Here is a 19,080-nt window from a genome sequence, read left to right on the forward strand (position 1 = left end):
CACGCGCTCTTCGTCTTCAAGTGCGGCTGGCCCAGGCTGCGTGAATCCTGCCCGCGTGTAAAATCCACACGCGCTCTTCGTCTTCAAGTGCGGCTGGCCAAGGCTGCGCGAACCCTGCCCGCGTGTAAATCCACACGCGCACGTTGTCTTCACACGCGGCTGGCCCAGGCTGCGCGATTCCTGCCCGCGTGTAAATCCACACGCTCACGTTGTCTTCAAACACTATTTTCTTCTAACTCCTGCATCTGTGGAATTAACAGAAGGATTGATCCCTAAGTGGGAAGGAAGCCTTTCAAGGATTATTGGAAGTGACTTTGAACTGAACTTTGGACGCTATCCTGTGGTGAATTCAACCCGTATCTAGCGTGAGCCTCGTTCCGTCCGGGATAAGTCTCCCTTACTAATTTTCCCTTCCCTGTCGTTTTGTTCTTCATTTCAAATCCATCAAGAGACTTCTGGATTGTTCTACCCAGAGATACAGGTCAGTGTGATCATTCCTGTCATTATCTAACTCATCATACTCAGGTTGGAGCAGTTATTCATGATACTTTAATTTGTCCTAGGCTGGATTACTATACCTTACCCACGCCCTTTCCAGTGATCCATCGCTCTGCCTGTTTTATCAGCCAGAGGGTTGTATCATTTGGAAGGTCTTTGTTGACTTCACGACTATCAAGTCGGGTGAACAGGGATCCGGAAGACCCTACCTCCTGTATCCTTTTGAATATTGTATCCTTTTCGGTTGATACTTTGGTGCATTCTGACAGAATCAGAAGCCATGGAGGGTACGGATCCTTTAACTGTTTTGACACAGTTGATCCACGATTTGAGAAACAAAATGGTTACTGCACAGGACATGTTACGGCACCGAATGGACGTTATGCAAGACGCCCTACATGGTAGTCCTCAGGGAACACAAGCGCCGATGGCTACCGCATCCGGATCTGGGACTACGGCACCCCCACAGGAGACTATTAACGTGGTTATGCCCACTCAGTTTCCCTTGGCCCCTCCAGAAAGGTTCACGGGTGATCCCAAAACCTACAGAACCTTTGTAAACCAGTGCCGACTCCATTTCCTTTGCCGTCCTACATCTTTTCCTGACCTAACCACAAAAGCAGCCTTCGTGCTTTCCCATTTAGGGGGCACGGCTGCTGCTTGGGCTAACCCTTTGTTGGAAACTAATAGCCCTTTGTTGTACGATTGTGACGATCTCTTGACTGCTATGAGTAAAGTCTTTGACATGCGTTACTCTACTCAAGCCACAGATTTGGAGTTGCTTAACCTACAACAAGGCAGCCAACCCCTTATGTCTTACGTCGCCCGGTTCAATCAACTGACGGCGGAAACCCAATGGCCTGACAGCAAGAAAACGGCTGTTTTTTACAAGGGTCTTTCTGAAGAACTGAAAGACGCCTTATCTACTGTTCCTGTGGTTCCTACGGGTTTCCCAGAGCTGCTTGATTTGGTTCTACAAATCGACGCCCGAAGGAATGCTCGAAAGGGAGAGAAAAAGCCCTTCATGCCAGTCTCGGGGCGGTCAGAGACACCAGCAGTCATCTCTAACGACCCTGAACCCATGCAAATAGGCGCCGTGAGAGGCCGATTGTCCAATACAGAACGGGAGAACCGAAGAAAAAACCACTTATGTATGTATTGTGGTTCTTCCGAGCATTTATTGGCAACATGTCCTAAAAAACCCGTCAAGCGTGCGGGAAACGCCAAAACTCGACATTAGCAGGAGTCCCTATGTCGAGTGTTTCATCGGACTCCAGTACCATTCCTAAACATGCACCTGTAATAGTTCAGGTGACGTTACATTGTGATGAGCGAGAAGTGGTTTCCAAGGCCATGGTTGATTCTGGCGCCACCAGCAATTATATAGACATCACCTATGCCAAGAACCGTTCCTTACCCCTAGTAAACAAAAAAAAACCTGAAACGGTGAATACCGTGGACGGATCTGTGTTAACTTCTGGTATGGTAACCCAGGAGACGGTACCTGTTCGGATGACGTTATCAAATAACCATTCAGAAGAAATCGTCTTCGATGTTATTGCTGCTCCGCAGTACGAGATCATACTTGGTCTTGCATGGTTAACCCTTCACAATCCTACTGTTGACTGGGTTTCGGGATCGCTCCAATATCCTTCGACTCATTGCAACGAACATTGCTTTACCAGTCAGGAGGTCTCAAATAAACAACACATATTGGCCTCTGTGGTGGAGGATTCTGCTATCAGCGTTGTACATCAATGCGACAATATCATACCATGCGAATACGCTGATTATGCTGATGTCTTTGATAAAGGCCAGGCAGAACAATTACCTCCTCATCGACAGTACGACTGTCCTATCGAACTGATTCCGGGTGCCAAAATTCCTACAGGCCGTGTTTATTCTTTAACACCTAAAGAAGATGTCGTGTTAAAGGAATACATTGACAAGGCGCTAGCCATGGGCTTTATACGACCCTCGCAATCTCCTGCTGCATCTCCTCTATTCTTTGTTCCTAAGAAAGAGGGAGACCTCAGACCCTGCATTGATTACAGGGCACTTAATGATATCACCATCAAAAACCAATACCCCTTACCGCTAATAAACGTGCTGTTGGATCAGTTAGGCACTTCCAGCTACTTCACCAAACTGGACTTGCGAGGTGCATACAATTTGGTTCGCATTCGTGAAGGCGACGAATGGAAGACCGCTTTTAAGACACGGTATGGTCTTTACGAATATTTGGTGATGCCTTTTGGTCTGTGCAATGCTCCCGCCACATTTCAATTCTTCATGAATGATATATTCAGAGACATCATGGACCGATTTGTGGTTGTCTATCTGGACGACATTTTGATTTACTCCTCATCTCTATCGGAACACGTCAGACATGTTTCTACAGTCCTACAAAGACTTAGGGAGAACCACCTCTATGTGAAAGCCGAAAAATGTGTCTTTCATTCGCAGGAAGTGGAATTCCTTGGTTACGACATTACCAATCTAGGTGCTCGAATGAGTCGTTCCAAGGTAAAGGCCGTCTTGAATTGGCCAATTCCACATAACGTCAAATCGCTACAGTCTTTCTTGGGCTTTGCGAATTTCTATCGCAGATTCATCCATTCCTTTTCCAAAACAGTAGCTCCTTTGATGGCTTTAACTAGTTCCAAAGTACCTTTCTGTTGGAACCAACATGCCCAAGCAGCATTCGAAAAACTGAAGGAAGCATTTACCACTGCACCCGTGCTTCAACATCCGGATCCTGATCGCCAGTTTGTCGTTGAAGCGGATGCATCCAGTGTCGCTATTGGCGCAGTGCCCTCACAAGTCTGCACAGAAACCAAGGAGGAACACCCAGTGGCTTTCTTCTCTCGTAAACTCACCTCATATGAACGGAACTACACCGTTACTGAACGGGAACTACTGGCTATCAAAGATGCCTTCCGAGAATGGCGTCATCATCTTCTTGGGGCCAAACAACAGGTGTTGGTGTACTCTGACCATAGAAATCTCCAAGCATTCAAATCCATGAAATGCCTTACGGCCCGTCAGGCCAGATGGCATGTCTTTTTTGCCCAATACGATTTCCAGGTCACCTATCGTCCTGCCCGAGAACATGTTAAGTCGGACGCTTTGTCCCGTATGAGTAAAGAGGCGCAGGAAGAAAAACAAGTACAGATCCAGCTGTTGGCAGATCATGTGATTTGTGGTTGTTCGGTTCAACCATCCTTAAAAACCGAAATACAAGAGTGGGTAAAAAATAATCCACAAGTAGTCCAGGATATGAATCTAGACGTGCATAACGGTTTACCATTCACACAGGGGGTGCTTTATCTATCAACTCCTTCAATGCGGGATAAAGCCCTCAAATGGAATCATGATTCCTTGATTGCAGCCCATCCTGGACAGAAGAAAACACTGGACCTGCTCAAAAGGTGGTGCTGGTGGCCATCCATGGCAAAAGACGTTATAAACTACGTATCTTCTTGTTCTGTATGTATCCAATGTAAAAATACTCCTGGTAAACCAGTGGGCTTACTCCAATCCCTGCCTGTCCCTACCAAACCATGGGACATGATATCTATGGACTTTGTGGTGGAACTCCCCCCAAATCAAGGATATGATACCCTATGGGTCGTAGTGGATTATTTCACTAAATTGGCCCTATTTATTCCTTGTATTGGTTTACCAACTGCTACTGTTCTGGCTGATCTATTCATCCAACATATATTCCGTTTCTTTGGTCTACCATCAGTAATCATTACTGACAGGGGCTCGCAGTTTGCGTCACGCTTTTGGAGAGCCTTAACATCTGCATTACTAATTGATGATAGAATGTCCAGCGCTTATCATCCTCAAACCGACGGACAGACCGAAAGGGTCAATTGTACTATGGAACAATATCTGCGGTGTCTGTGTTTGCAATACCAATCGGATTGGCTCACGGTACTGCTGGCGGCTGAATTCGCCTATAACAACTCTTATCATAGTGCCATAGGCACTTCACCGTTCTATGCTCTCTATGGACAACACCCCCGATCAATACCTCTAGATTCCGGTCTATCCCTGGACACGCCTGCCGCAGGCCGTACGCTTCGTGATCTGAAGAGATTACAAAGAAAGGTGAAGCAGCATTTGGAGCAGGCCAAACGACGTGACAAGTTCTATGCCGATGCTCATAGGGTGTCCGCACCTGTCTATAAGGCTGGGATGAAAGTCTGGCTATCCACTAAGAACTTAAGAATTCCGGGCAAAAAGAAATTGTTGCCTAGATTCATCGGTCCGTATGTTGTGCTCCATGTTCTTAATCCTGCTGCTGTACGTCTGGCTTTGCCACAACGATGGCGGGTGCATCCTGTATTCCACGTCTCGCTCATCAAGCCTTTCTCTGACACTACTAGACTGCCGGTACGGCCTGTTGCTATTTCTGTGCGGGGGTCTGATGAATACGAGGTACAAGACATACTGGATATGAAACTCCGTTCTGGTAGACCATTTTATCTGGTGGACTGGAAGGGCTATGGACCCGAAGATAGGTCCTGGGAACCTCTTTCCAACATTCATGCTCCTGCTTTATTGAAGCGCTTCCACACAAGAAGGGGAGAGGTTGTCCCTTTGGGGGATGGCACTGTCATGCATGCTGGACGCTACGCTCGTAGAACAGCTAGACCGTTCTACTCCAAATGGAGGCTATTCGATACGTTACCGGGAAAACGACGTTTACACTTTTCACGTCGCTAACTTCACGTGACTTTTGCTTCGTCACGTGAACTACGGTATCACGTATTTAAGCAGCGTAGAAACTTCACTCGCTGCTTCTGATCGTCTCTATTGGCGTCGTGTAGCTGAACCTCTGATCTACATCCTGGTATATTCCTACAGCTACTTTTGGGCCTTCGATAGCGTGTGTTCCGCCACACGCTGATTCCTGGAGCTATCCCTTCGCGTGCTATTCCACACGCGCTCTTCGTCTGCAAGTGCGGCCGGCCCAGGCTGCGTGAATCCTGCCCGCGTGTAAAATCCACACGCGCTCTTTGTCTTCATACGCGGCTGGCCAAGGCTGCGTAAATCCTGCCCGCGTGTAACATCCACACGCGCTCTTCGTCTTCAAGTGCGGCCGGCCCAGGCTGCGTGAATCCTGCCCGCGTGTAAAGTCCACACGCGCTCTTTGTCTTCATACGCGGCTTGCCAAGGCTGCGTAAATCCTGCCCGCGTGTAACATCCACACGCGCTCTTCGTCTTCAAGTGCGGCCGGCCCAGGCTGCGTGAATCCTGCCCGCGTGTAGAGTCCACACGCGCTCTTTGTCTTCATACGCGGCTGGCCAAGGCTGCGTAAATCCTGCCCGCGTGTAACATCCACACGCGCTCTTCGTCTTCAAGTGCGGCTGGCCCAGGCTGCGTGAATCCTGCCCGCGTGTAAAATCCACACGCGCTCTTCGTCTTCAAGTGCGGCTGGCCAAGGCTGCGCGAACCCTGCCCGCGTGTAAATCCACACGCGCACGTTGTCTTCACACGCGGCTGGCCCAGGCTGCGCGATTCCTGCCCGCGTGTAAATCCACACGCTCACGTTGTCTTCAAACACTATTTTCTTCTAACTCCTGCATCTGTGGAATTAACAGAAGGATTGATCCCTAAGTGGGAAGGAAGCCTTTCAAGGATTATTGGAAGTGACTTTGAACTGAACTTTGGACGCTATCCTGTGGTGAATTCAACCCGTATCTAGCGTGAGCCTTGTTCCGTCCGGGATAAGTCTCCCTTACTAATTTTCCCTTCCCTGTCGTTTTGTTCTTCATTTCAAATCCATCAAGAGACTTCTGGATTGTTCTACCCAGAGATACAGGTCAGTGTGATCATTCCTGTCATTATCTAACTCATCATACTCAGGTTGGAGCAGTTATTCATGATACTTTAATTTGTCCTAGGCTGGATTACTATACCTTACCCACGCCCTTTCCAGTGATCCATCGCTCTGCCTGTTTTATCAGCCAGAGGGTTGTATCATTTGGAAGGTCTTTGTTGACTTCACGACTATCAAGTCGGGTGAACAGGGATCCGGAAGACCCTACCTCCTGTATCCTTTTGAATATTGTATCCTTTTCGGTTGATACTTTGGTGCATTCTGACAGTGCTGGAGTTAGAGGCCCTTGCCATCAGGTGTGCAGTTATCCACCTTAGATACTACCTCCTTGGACGAAAGATCACACACTTGTCACAGATCATTCTCCACTAGTTTGGATCAGCCAGCGAAAAAAAACTCGTCATGTAATGGTTCTTAGACCTGTGACCCTACTGTTTCACTGTGGAGCCCCGAAAGGGCAAAGACCAAGTAAACGTTTATTTCCTCTCTTGGTTCCCTTGTGGAACAGATGCGGCTACATTGCATAGGGGAATGGTATGTGAGAAACCAGAAGGTATCTCACCCGCTAGTCCCCGGAGATCTGTCATCCAGGTGGCCAGGACACGGCCATTGCTTTTGGATCCAGTTCCTGGGGGTGGGTCAGTGTGGGAGGATTACCTGGATGGGGGGTCTTCGGGGAGTGGGAGTGGGATACCGGAAGGTGATACGTGATATCTCCTTCACGGTAAAGCCTTTTCCCTATCCTATCAGGTAGGATACTTAGGAAATCAACCTGCCACCCTTTTCCGACACAAACACTTTCTCATGGACCGCTCACTGCGAGAGAAAACTGACTAACACCTGAGCCGTACATTTGACATGTCCCAACACAAGGATCAGACAGAGACCGGTAATTACTGATAATTACACACACCACACTTCCATCACACTGACAAAAGGTGGAGCCTGAAAGCACTCTCTGAGCAAGGCAAAACACACAAGAAAGCAGAAGTTCAGAGATGGCAGTTTAATACGAGGAGAAAGACGGAAAGACCAGAGAAGGTTGCAAGGAGGGAAGTGCCCTTGACCTTTTCAGAGGAAAACCACTACTTTCACGAGCCCTCCAGACTAAAACATAAGACCCAGAGTTAAATCTGAAGAAAGGTGTGCAGTGTGTGTCAGAGGTACCCGGGGCTCTCCCGCGTCGATAGCCAAGGCGGAGAGGAACGCTTGCCGCTGTGGTACTGTCCTTGGCTCTACAACAAAGCAGAGCCAGTAAAGACGGCACAGCCGGTGAGTCCGACATACTGATACCAAACCAGCTTGAGTTGGAACCAAGGTTGCAAGAGGCAACATTGTATGAAGGAATCCAAAGAGGACAATGTATGAGAGCATGTGATGAGCGACATGAATATAATTGGAAACCAAAGGAGTAAATGAACTTTGGAAGGCCAAGTGAGATACCATATACAGAGTGGTCCGGCGCCACGTTGGTGCTCATTCGAAGGACTGTTACGTATCCAACTGAATGGCAATTGTTTTGTAAGTGGGAAGTTTGTATTGAAGTGGTTCTGCTACGGGTCAAGCTAAATGCGGTGCACATTCGAAAGTCTTTGATGAACCAAGGTGTACTACAATTGGTCCGGGCCCGGCTGAGGGAGACTAATTCAAAAGGGGAAGGATCTGATGGGTCACCCGAGAAAACAAATATTCTCTGAACTTTGTGAAAAGTAGGATCTGAGCCCGGCTGAGGGTGATCTATGGTAAAGCACCTGTGTTGAATATTTGTAAGAACAAAAGAACTGTGCATCGTATTTTTGCACAACAGGCCCTCTGAATCAACAGACTTTGATGAGAAAAGAGACTTGGGCACAGTAGAACTGTATCCTCGTGTCAAAGAAGCCAGAGTGTGTGGTTTGCTCGAACCCCCCACCCCTTGCCCTGTGCTGAAAGTGTGGGGAAGCGAGGCCAACTGCCCGATCATCCTGGCATATCATTTTGTGAACACTTCTTTCTTTTTTCATGAACATTACCCCACACTGTTTGTAAATTAGCAGTAATGATTAGCAATAGGTTTTTTAATATAGGCCCTTTTATTTTGGCCAGACTCCACTAGGACTGCATTTTTATTATTTGATGGTCGTAGCTTGCTCCCATCTATAGATTTAGGTTTAGATAGGCGTTTACTACACCCTTGTTAAAGTTCAATAAACACCCTTGAACTGTGGTCCTATTGATGCCATGCCTTCCTTACACTACTTAGCTAAAAGATATTTGATGATAAACAATCATCTTTAACCTCTATTAGCAGTGCAACTACAATTAATAGGTAAAGAACAAGTGGTTCGATGTATGTATCAAATTGTCCATTATGTGAAAACATATACACGTGGATAAAGGACTCTCCCAACAGATAGAGGTTTCCAGGAGTAAGGGACTCCCCTCTCAGTAGATTTATATTTACTCATGCACTTGATACTTACAGGAATATGGGCTCCTTCTATAAATATATGATTATGGGCATGTGGACACCGAGGGTATATTGTATGTTTTTCTATGAGCGCCGAGCGTGCGGCGTGCCCCACACATGGCAGAACTGAAGCCATGATTATCGATAGGGTGTGGCTGAGCTGATAGAAGCCACGTGATAGAAGCTACGATTGGCTGGCACTATTGTACAGCACCAGGGGGGTACGTGGCTGTGGAGGAAAGGCTTGACTTTTCCTAAGATCTGGAGAGAATGCTACCTGGGACATCAGTTCCCAGGAGGTGACTGATTACGTGTGGTGTAGCCACCCCCTGCAAGCAGGTACTGCCACATGGGAGGGTAACATGGAAGTGTACAAGCAGGAGGTTTGGTGTTGTTGATCAAGAGCCCACGGTGAAGGGGTGCTCCACTAGGAATGTAGCATATTACATGTATCTTACCGTCTAAAGGTGAGGCTCATTGTGTGAAACCCGAATAAATCCAAGACAAATCTGGGTTCAGTGGACAATTTCGGAGGATGGAAATACTCTCGTGGTTCCCCAGTTAAGAAATGCACCTGTCTTTTCTGTTTGCTACTGCCTTATATGGGGTTTGGAAATATATTTGCAGTTCAAACAGGTGTTAAGGATTTGTCTCTGACTAGATGTAAACATCCAAAAAACAAGACTCCTTGCCCAATACAAATAGTTTTACAGGAATAGGTGGCTCCTCAGCCAAAAGATACATGTTTACAAAAGCATCATCAGACTAGATGCATGTTTATTGGAATAAAGGACTCATCTTTTGATAGATGTATGTTTAGAGGAATAAAATGAGTCCCCTTTTAAAAGATGTAGATTTATAGAAACAAAGGTCTCCCGTTTCAAAAGTTGTAAGTTTATGAGAACAAAGTACTTGCTTTAGAAGATACTAGCTCTTTCTTTATGAAGAAAGGCACCCTCATTTAGTTGATATTTGCTTAGTAAAGGATTCATCCCCCAGATGTCTTTGATAACAGGATCCCTTTGCCAATAGATGGTTTATTTTAGGTATCTGGACGTGATCCTTTCTTGATGCTTGGGTTTATGCACACACAGGTGCAACCTTTGTGTGTCTGCACAGTCTCTGTGAGGCACAGTGTGCAGCCCCGTGGTAGGTTCCAGTCCTACCTTGCTCCGTGCGTTGGTGACTGCTAATCTCACTGTCTGTGTTGTCTCCTCCTCCTGCAGGTTACGCGCACTGGAAAGGACAGGTCTTAAACTCATCGGAACTCCATGAGCTGTACGAAGGACTGAAACTGAACAATGTGACTCAATACGACTACGTGCTGACAGGTAATGTTTCCCTAATGGTGAGAGAGAGGTCCAGAGAGAAAACGTGTCTGCTGGTATGTGAGATAGCATAAATGATTACCTCGCATCCAGTCTGTGATGTGTCCCGATAGACCCCTGTCTCTAGTTACTGTTATGTTTCTAGTCGTGTGATATATCTTGAGAGGAATGTGGCCACAGGTGTTTGATATATCCAAAGAGGAAACGTCCGTTTCAGTATGTGATTCATTCTCTACTTATTGTGGTAATCTTTCTCTACTTATTGTGTTCTGTCTTGTCAGATGATATGTCTTCAGGTTTGCGATATATACTGAGAGGGATATATGTGACCAGGTCAGTATCTTGGCCTTGTCAAGAGGTGGGGCTGAGAGGGGAGACCCTCTCAGCTAAAGGTGAGAGATATATGAGAATTGTGGCAACAAGGAATGAAGAGACTGACCAAGTGGTGCCTTAGTGCTTGCTAAAAACATTTATTAAATTAAAAACAAACCTATTCATCCCTAGCTCTGAGGAGATTTCCCTACCTAAATTAAAGAAACTCTGGTGCTCATCAGGAAGTATTTGCACCGTCCCAGTCACAACGGCTCCTACTCTTTCCCTATCACTACTACAAAACACTGTAAAGTGCAGCTACTGTTTGTAATACAGGAGACGGTCTCCCTTCTCCTGTATGTGAAGCAACAAAATGCCTCTCAGGTTGTTCAAAGCAAAAGATCCACAAAAGTTCTGGGTTCTCCATAATCCATCCAAAACTGAACCGTCAGACAAGGTTCTCATGGGGCTAGGAGAATGACTCCCTTCTAGCTCATCCCCCAATGTCTCTCACAGTTCCTAATAAGATGTGTTGCTCCCTTTTGGAGATTTTCGCAATCGCCTTGTTTTTCCACTATTTTCGATCTGCACCACTGAGCAGATGAAGCTGTTCCGCGGAGTCTCTTCGACTGTCCAGCACCACACTCTCGTGGAACTAGACTGGGAACTAAATCACAAACTGGTTTATTATTGCCTTTCTTTCATTCTAGTTTGGTCTCAAAGGTTATTCTATATTTCAGGTGTTAAGCGCAGAGGAAACGACAATGGTTTTCTTTTTAAACTTACATTTGTATTAACATTTTCTTAAGGGTACAACACATCTTACAGTTCTCCAAATCACACCCAGGCTTAACTAACCCCCCTATCATCCATCACCCCACCCTAGCAATCAACTATTACGCTTCTGGTCATTCAGCTACTCACATCATCAAGAAAAGACAAATAAAGGCAGGAAATGAGTCCATCACACCTCTAAAGATGACTAACCTACTTGGCTAGCCCCCAAGATGCATACTTGTAGAAAGATAACGTTTATCTATCCACCTCAGTGGGGATTGGCCCCCTGGCTCCCACAGGCTTATACTGTACTAGTATGGCTGCCCAGCATTCAACCTATACCTAGAATTGCGTACTGGGCTTACTATATCCCCATTTTAGAATAAACATGCTCCAGTCCTGGTGGAACGTCCCCATGCAGTTGTGCACCATAGCTGTCAACAATTCTATATAAAATATGTCCCATAGTTTATGCACCCAGGCTGATTTGGTCAGAACAATCTCACTTTTCCATTTCTGGACTAGTGCCAGCCTCCCTGCCCTGAACATTGTTTCCCACAATCTGGGGAATCAATACTCTGCCCTGTCCCCGACGAGGATGCCCAGTAAAAGTTACAGCAGGTCTAGCTTAAGCGGGACCCCCACTATCTCCTTTATCCAGCTCGAAAGCTCGGTACAGTAGATCTGAATTTTTGGTTACGACCACCACATATGAAACAGGGAGCCCATTTGGCCACGTTCTTTGGGACATAGCAGCGATACTCTGCTGTACATTTTGGAGAGGCTTAGGGGGTCTAGTGCCAACCGTGCAGAATTTTGAAATTGTGCTCACTCACAGCTGTAAAAAGATTACCATAAAACATTACCCTATAAACTTTCTCCCAAGAATCCTTAGAAATGTCCCTTCCGTTCTGCGAAGGCCAGTACTCTTTGTATGTTTGCCTCCCTGTGGTATCTGCCATCACCAGAACCCTGTATAGCTTAGAGAGTATTTCTTAATTCCAAGATGGCTGCTGACAGGAGAGCACCGTAAACGACACTCTCCTGCCCCTCAACACTGAAACCACCAAATTGTGTATGAAGATTCCCTCCCCGGCTGCGCGACATGAGAGGACTGTGTGTCGAGAAACATTGGTGAAGTCGCAAGCTTGATTAAGGAGCCCATCCCGGTGGATTCGAGCGGATTGAATAGATCGGCCAAAGCAGCATTATCTAACAGAGCGCGCCGAACGCTGGGCCCCAATTCGCAGGAGACGGGAGAGGAACGGGGAACAGAGCGCTGGCGGGACCCCCTTGATCTGGTTGCGAGGACTACACGGTGAGAACTGTGAGTGGAAGGAGGGATGACAAGAAACACTGTTAAAAAATGAAAATGAACCCGGCTGGGGAGAAAACATCCGGAAGGAAAGCGCTGAAGGACTGGCGGGGTAGCCATTTTAAGGTGCATAAGAGGCGATGAGGCTGGCTGCAGTTTAGCTTCATGGAGGGAGTCGCTCAAGAGCAGGGGTCCAGTGCAGGACAGCCCACACTCGCACGGCACGGCTTTGACGAACCCAGTGCGGCAACAATCAAGCAATCATCCCTTCACAACTATTTGCAAAGGTAGTTACGGTGGGGAGATGCACTCGCATATCCACAGGGCATCCCTCAAGACTGAGTGAACAATAATCAAAGATGTCGAAAAACACATGGGACTCTGTCCCGAGGGGGAAAGAAGTTCGGAAAAGCAAGTGACGGACTCACAAGAATACTCTGGGGAAGACCAGGTGGTGACACAAATCATTCTCCGGCGATACTTTCAGGAATTTGGGGACACAATCGATGGAACTGTGCAAGTACAGCTGGACAAGATCTGAAAGATTGGTCATTAGCGCAGCACGGTATTAAGGGAGATGTGACTAAGCTGGAGGAAAGGGTGGACACAGAGGAAATGGCGCTCCAGGAACTTGCAGACGACGTGCGATAAACAGACGATTTGGTGGAACAACTGGCATGTGCAACACACAACCTAGAACTACAGACAGAAGATCTCAAAAATAGATCCAGGAGATCGAACATCAGGGTGAAGGGCCTTTCTGAGGATGTTTAGGACAAGGATCTCAAGGCTGCTGTCCTGCAAATATTCATTGACCTAATAGACCTGGATGGAGAGACCGAACTTAAATTGGACAGAGTTCATAGAGTTGGACTGCTGAGGAAAGAACCTGGAGCGAGACCAAGAGACGTGTTAGCGGCAATACTTGACTACGGTCAAAAGGAGGGGATTCTAGTAGCAGCCAGAAAGTTGAAGCAACAAACGCATAATGGGGAGGAGCTACAACTCTTCCAGGAACTTTCACAAATAACTCTGCTCAAAAGGTGAGCTACCTGCAGGACAAAGACACGAGATACAGCTGAACTTTCCTTTTTGGTTTGGTGTTTGAGTGGGAAAATCAGCAACACTGCATCTCATCATGCGATGAAGGTATGAGAATACTTGGGCTTGAGGAATAAGACACAGGTTTGTCGAATGAAGAAAGGAAAGAGAAGACAGGAAGAAGGGATGGGAATGGACTGCGGTGAAGCAGAGGTATACTAAGAAGAAAGGGGCCCTGGTTGAACTGGACAGCAGAATGAATGACTAAAGGAAGGCGTGGAGGGTTGTCACATCGATTTGAAGAATTACTGCACAGTCCACAGAAGCACCCATAAGTGAGCCCAGCGAGGGCAATCCTATTTGTGTTGATGGAGCCGGTGGGTGGGGGGCAGCTGGACTCCTTACTTGGGCTTTGGAGAGCCTGCGCGGGTCAGAGCTGGGTTTTCGTATGGCCTCAATCCCAGAGGGAGTGGATCGGGAGGGGCTAGAGGCTGTTTGTGTCCACCCAGTGAGCGGATTGGGAGGGGTGGGGGTGGATTCCCATCCACGACAATAACGAACCCAATGTAGCAACAACTACTGACACGCAGCGTACACATAATGGCTAATACCAGCGATACTAGCATTATCTCATTGAATGTCAACGGGTTACACTCACCCATGAAAAGGAAGAAACTGGAAAAATTCCTGTAAGGGGAAAAAAAACAGTCCTCCTGGCATTACAGAAAACTCATGTACAAGCATCAGATAAGCACAAACTCAAAATACAGGGGTATCGCCCAATATTTCAGACTAATGAGGGGATGTAAAGGGCTGGGGTACTAGTGGCATTTCGGAAACAGTTCTACCAGTGCAGTAGTGGACTGGGAGAAAGATGTTCATGGGAGATACGTAGCAATAATCCTGCAGAGTAAGGGGGTATGATATGATATGATATGGCATTTGTAACGCGCCTATACACAAGTGTTTCAAGGCGCGAAGTACTATACACACTGGCCACATTTTACGCACCCAACTCAGGCCAAGATGGATACATAAAGGAAATCCTGAACAAGCTTGGAGGATTTGCCAAGTGACAAATTATATTGACAGGCGACTTCAACATAGTGTGGGAACTGGGCAGACAGGAGTGGGGGCGGGGTGGACCCAGGGTAAATCGATGAAAGAACGGTGTGAGAAGATAGACAGGTTCTTGCTTGTGTCACATGGAGGGAAAAGATGGGCGACACGAGGGGCCATGCATATTATTCGCATGTACATAGGACCTCCTCCAGGATTGACTACATATGGGTCTCACTAAACTTACCGGGCTTGGTCACAGAGATCCCCAAGCTTACGAGGCCGGTCCAAATACAGGAGATGTGGTTAAAGTTCATGTACCAATGGCATCTTACACCGGTGAAACGCCATACATTTTTTCAAACGACGTCTAAGGCATGTTGGAGGGACTGCAGGGAGGAGGGGACGTGGAGCCATATCTGGTGGGAATGCCCGCAGACCCAACATTTGTGGGACAAGATTTGGGAGGCAATAGAGGAAACTATGGGGATCAGGTGTACGGGTAATGCAGGCATGGCAATTTTGGGTTTAGGAGGAGCAATGGAACATCTACCCACCAAAGCACAGCGCAAGGTCTATGTGATTTTGATGATGGCAGGGGCTGTGGTGATTGCTCAGAAATGGAAATCAAGGGACCCACATTCAGAGCATGAATGGGTGGGAAAGGTGTTGGGGAGAATGTTCATTTCTGTGCTAATTTCCTCCCACCTTAGAGACCCCCAGCTCTTTTGCTGAATTTAGGACTTTTAATTTTAACTCCTGAGTGAGTGGGACCTTTTTCTCACTCATCATGTGTTTTTCCCTGATTTTGATTTTATGTTTTCACTGTTTTTGGGGTCTGACAAGCTCCATAGGCATCTGCTTTTTGTATAGTGACACACAGCACCCTAAGTGCACTGTCACTGAGAAATCCTTTGGATTTCTCTTAAGGTTTAAATACCGTTTCTTGGACGAACTACTCTTCCCAAGAATAGTAAAGGGAATGACCTGCTTTTGTTTCACGTTAATGTTCGAGTTGCTGTTTAAAGCCGTGGAAACCTGCTAACTGTTTGTGTGTGGAAAACTTGTCTAAGTGCCCCAAGCTCCACCCTTTTGGATCAGAATCCGTATCTTCATACGCAACTTGCGCTTCTTGCGCGCGCTTCTGGTGTAAGCGCTGCTTTGAAAGGGCTGTCTACGGCTGGGAACGCTGAATGTCCTGCTTCTGTTTCACATTAATGCCCGAGTTGCTGTTTAAAGCCGTGGAAACCTGCTAACTGGTACACTCCACAGAGACCTTAAAGACTTGCACAGCACTGCTCTACATAGACAGCTCATTTGAACTTTCTTTTCACTATTTACATTTTGTGTGTGGAAAACTCTAAGTGCCCCAAGCTCCACCCTTTTGGATGATATGATATGATATGGTATTTGTAACGCGCCTATACACAAGTGTTTCAAGATCAGAATCCTTATCTTCATACGAACTCGCACGTCATGCGTGTGCGCTTCTTGTGTAAGTGCTGCTTTGAGAAAGGGCTGTCTTCGGCTGACATGGGGTGGCGGGGGCTCCTGCTGATAAATGGGGCACACATACTGTGATAGCTTCGGGGCACTTTGTATTGTGCTTTAATTGGTGTATTTTCTCCTTGCTTAATGTTGTGCAGTTACCTGTGTCTGTATGCATACGTATGTACTTTATGTTTGATGTAGTCTAAACAGAGTACGTTTGGCACAGGGCATTATTAGTCACAGCTAAACAAACAACCTTTTCAGTCCCGCTGTTTTCATTGTGTTGAGTGGACAATTATTCGAGGCGTTTGTATAATCTCCCTTGTGGTTAATATCATTGGCTTTTTAAAAGTGATAGTTTATACTATTCCATATCTATACTCTTAAATCTGCTAGGGCGGCAACGATCACAACTGCGAGAGTTAGGAACTCAGCTAGGCCACTGTCTGTGAGGCGCATTTCAAAGAAAAGCTAAACGCTCACACCGGCGAATGGAAAAAACCTGGCAGCTGCGGACATCCATGGGTTCTGTGTGCCTTGCAGCACAAACAAATTGGACATGGAGTTACCAGTTGCAGTTGCACCTGGTTTAAATTGTACCACAGCGGAGGAGCTAGGGCACAGGAGCGATTCTTTGAAGACAGCCCTGCCTCTTCAGCCGGTTACACCCAGTACACGGCCTGACACTCTTGAACAGGCTGAATACTCACATAATAATGCCCAAAGACTGACAGATGAAATGGGCATTGTGATGTTAAATAACACGTCAAGTGATGGAGAAAGATCACTTCCCCGCTTGGGTTTGGATATATCCTCTATTTCGATTAACACAAACAATACACTCAATGAGAGTCTATCCTCGTCGACCCCAAAGTTCAGTAGACAATCTTCTATTATTGACCTTGTTCAACCGTCATTTACTGGCATTTCATTACATGCAAGCTCCACTGACGAAATCCAAACTCAAAATCTGTCACTGTCACCGGCCATGTTTCAGCATAATGGCTCTCAATCTCCAAACGTCTCAGTATAGTTTGTTGCCCCTACTCCAAGGAGACCTGCTGTCTTGGGAAATCAGAATGAGGGGTTCACATCTCAATGGTTGCTGGAAATCACCTTAACAGCCATCAACACTACAATTTCCTCTCTTAGCCACGTCTTCGAATCCTTGGAGCACAAAATGACTCAGCAATCTCTTCAAATCAAACAGATCATGGAGTGGATTGCCAGAATGGAGAATTCAAAACATGTGCATTGCAGCACAATGGATAAAAGTGTGCAAATAGACATGCATACCCAACAGTTAACCACCCAGAATGCAGCAAATAACATTGTGATTCCAACGGTCTTACCTAGTTTTGATGTGGTGATCCGGCCAATCGCACCTCAAGATTTGGTCCGGGGCTGTAGGGAAGGAATAGTTGAAAATGCCACAGTGAGACATTCTCTATTGCCAAGAAACAGAAACGGAATTCATAAAGACACTGCCCCTCCACGCGAGGCCCCCGGACATTTGGGGCCCATATATCTCATCCCTCCTCTCCAACGCCGTCCCCACTGAGTCACCAGCCCAGTCACCACAAACTGCACCCTAGAGGACCAAAACGCAATAGAAGCTTGCTGCATAATGGGACTGACGGAGCAAAATGTACACGTCGGGGGGGGGGCGTGGGGGTATGGGGGGTCAGGCGTGGGGGGGGCAATGCGGCAAGTTTGCAGCCCACTGTTCGGGCTTGTTTATATGCATGTTTCACCAAAATGCAAACGTATGATATATTCCATCCAGGCCATGCTGCAACTCAACTAAATAATGACACTCGAGGCAAGACTTTGGGAAAAATACAGACCAAGAAGCCTAAAAATATTAAACAGCAGGCTCATCTGTTAAATCCTCCTCAAAACACTTTATTAAAAGAATTGTTGCTTCTCAAAAGCAAACACAAAGTGCCAGTGTGGCAGTGGTGAGGGAATACAAAAATCTACGAACGAAGAAAAAGCTTGAAGAAACGGCTGGGAATATAATCATAGTCCCGTACTAGCCGTTGGATGATTTGTTGATGGAAATTACAACTCAAAAAAACAAAGATCATGTATCTATGAACTCATCCAACTTGCATAAAAATAAAGATCATGTACGTGCCGACTCAACCAGATTGCATAAAGGTGCTCAGGAAGAGAGTACCAAAAAGATCAGTGACAAGACAGCTGAGATGCAAGACCCGGATATGCGTCGAAAAGAGATTAGAGAGGCCGTAGGTGCTTATATGGCCTCGCAAATCTCTCAGGTTCCGAAACAGACGCCTATCATCATCGAAGATCTGCCTGTAGAAAAAGGCTCACTATTGGTGACTAAAGAATGTTCAAGCCATCAAAGTAATGTTGGAAATCAGCGTTCATTGACAAATGAACGAGTGGTCGTTCTAGCAGAGCATAAGAACCTGCGACATATAAAGATAAAAGACCCTGTAACACTTTCAGCGAAACAGTCAAAGAACAATAACACTAACTTCTCCAGCATGGGGTCTGGCATGGATTCACATGCTCATGAATATTCCCCGTCGTCAGGCTGGGAATCCTCGGTAAAGAAAAAACCAGTATCAGTTTCGTTTCTGATCTGTCTTTCGTAGTAATAACCAATCACTGGTCTCTGCGTCATACTGACCACAGCCAATGACTGCCCTCTACCTAAGCACCGCCTCTGGCAGCCATCTTCAGATTTTTACCGCACGTTCATGTGTTGGGATCCTCGTGCTATTGCTCTCGAGCGTTAGTGCTATTTTTCGCGCTTTTTCACAAAAAACTTCGATTCTTTCGGTCAAAAGAGCCTCAAGCTCCACCGATCCTACATCCGATCAACGGGGACCCGTGTCGGATTCATCTGTGCCCCTCAAGGGTGAAGATTTCGTCGAGCTACACTTCGGAGGACTCCAGAAGCTTCTCAGGCCGGTCTCGGAGA

At 46.6% G+C, this 19,080-nt stretch overlaps 1 protein-coding gene across 1 annotated transcript in view; it reads left to right on the forward strand.

Annotated features, from left to right (window-relative positions):
• PDXK (pyridoxal kinase) overlaps window positions 1-19,080 on the forward strand; it is a 664,932-nt gene that overhangs the window by 475,043 nt on the left and 170,809 nt on the right. Inside the window, exon 3 of the mRNA XM_069635674.1 lies at window positions 10,028-10,132. Within this exon, the coding sequence (XP_069491775.1) occupies window positions 10,028-10,132 (105 nt within the window). The remainder of the gene's footprint in view (window positions 1-10,027; window positions 10,133-19,080) is intronic.

The sequence above is a fragment of the Ambystoma mexicanum genome, chromosome 7p, assembly GCF_040938575.1.
Source record: "Ambystoma mexicanum isolate Mex_15411 chromosome 7p, UKY_AmexF1_1, whole genome shotgun sequence".
Lineage (NCBI taxonomy): Eukaryota > Metazoa > Chordata > Amphibia > Caudata > Ambystomatidae > Ambystoma > Ambystoma mexicanum.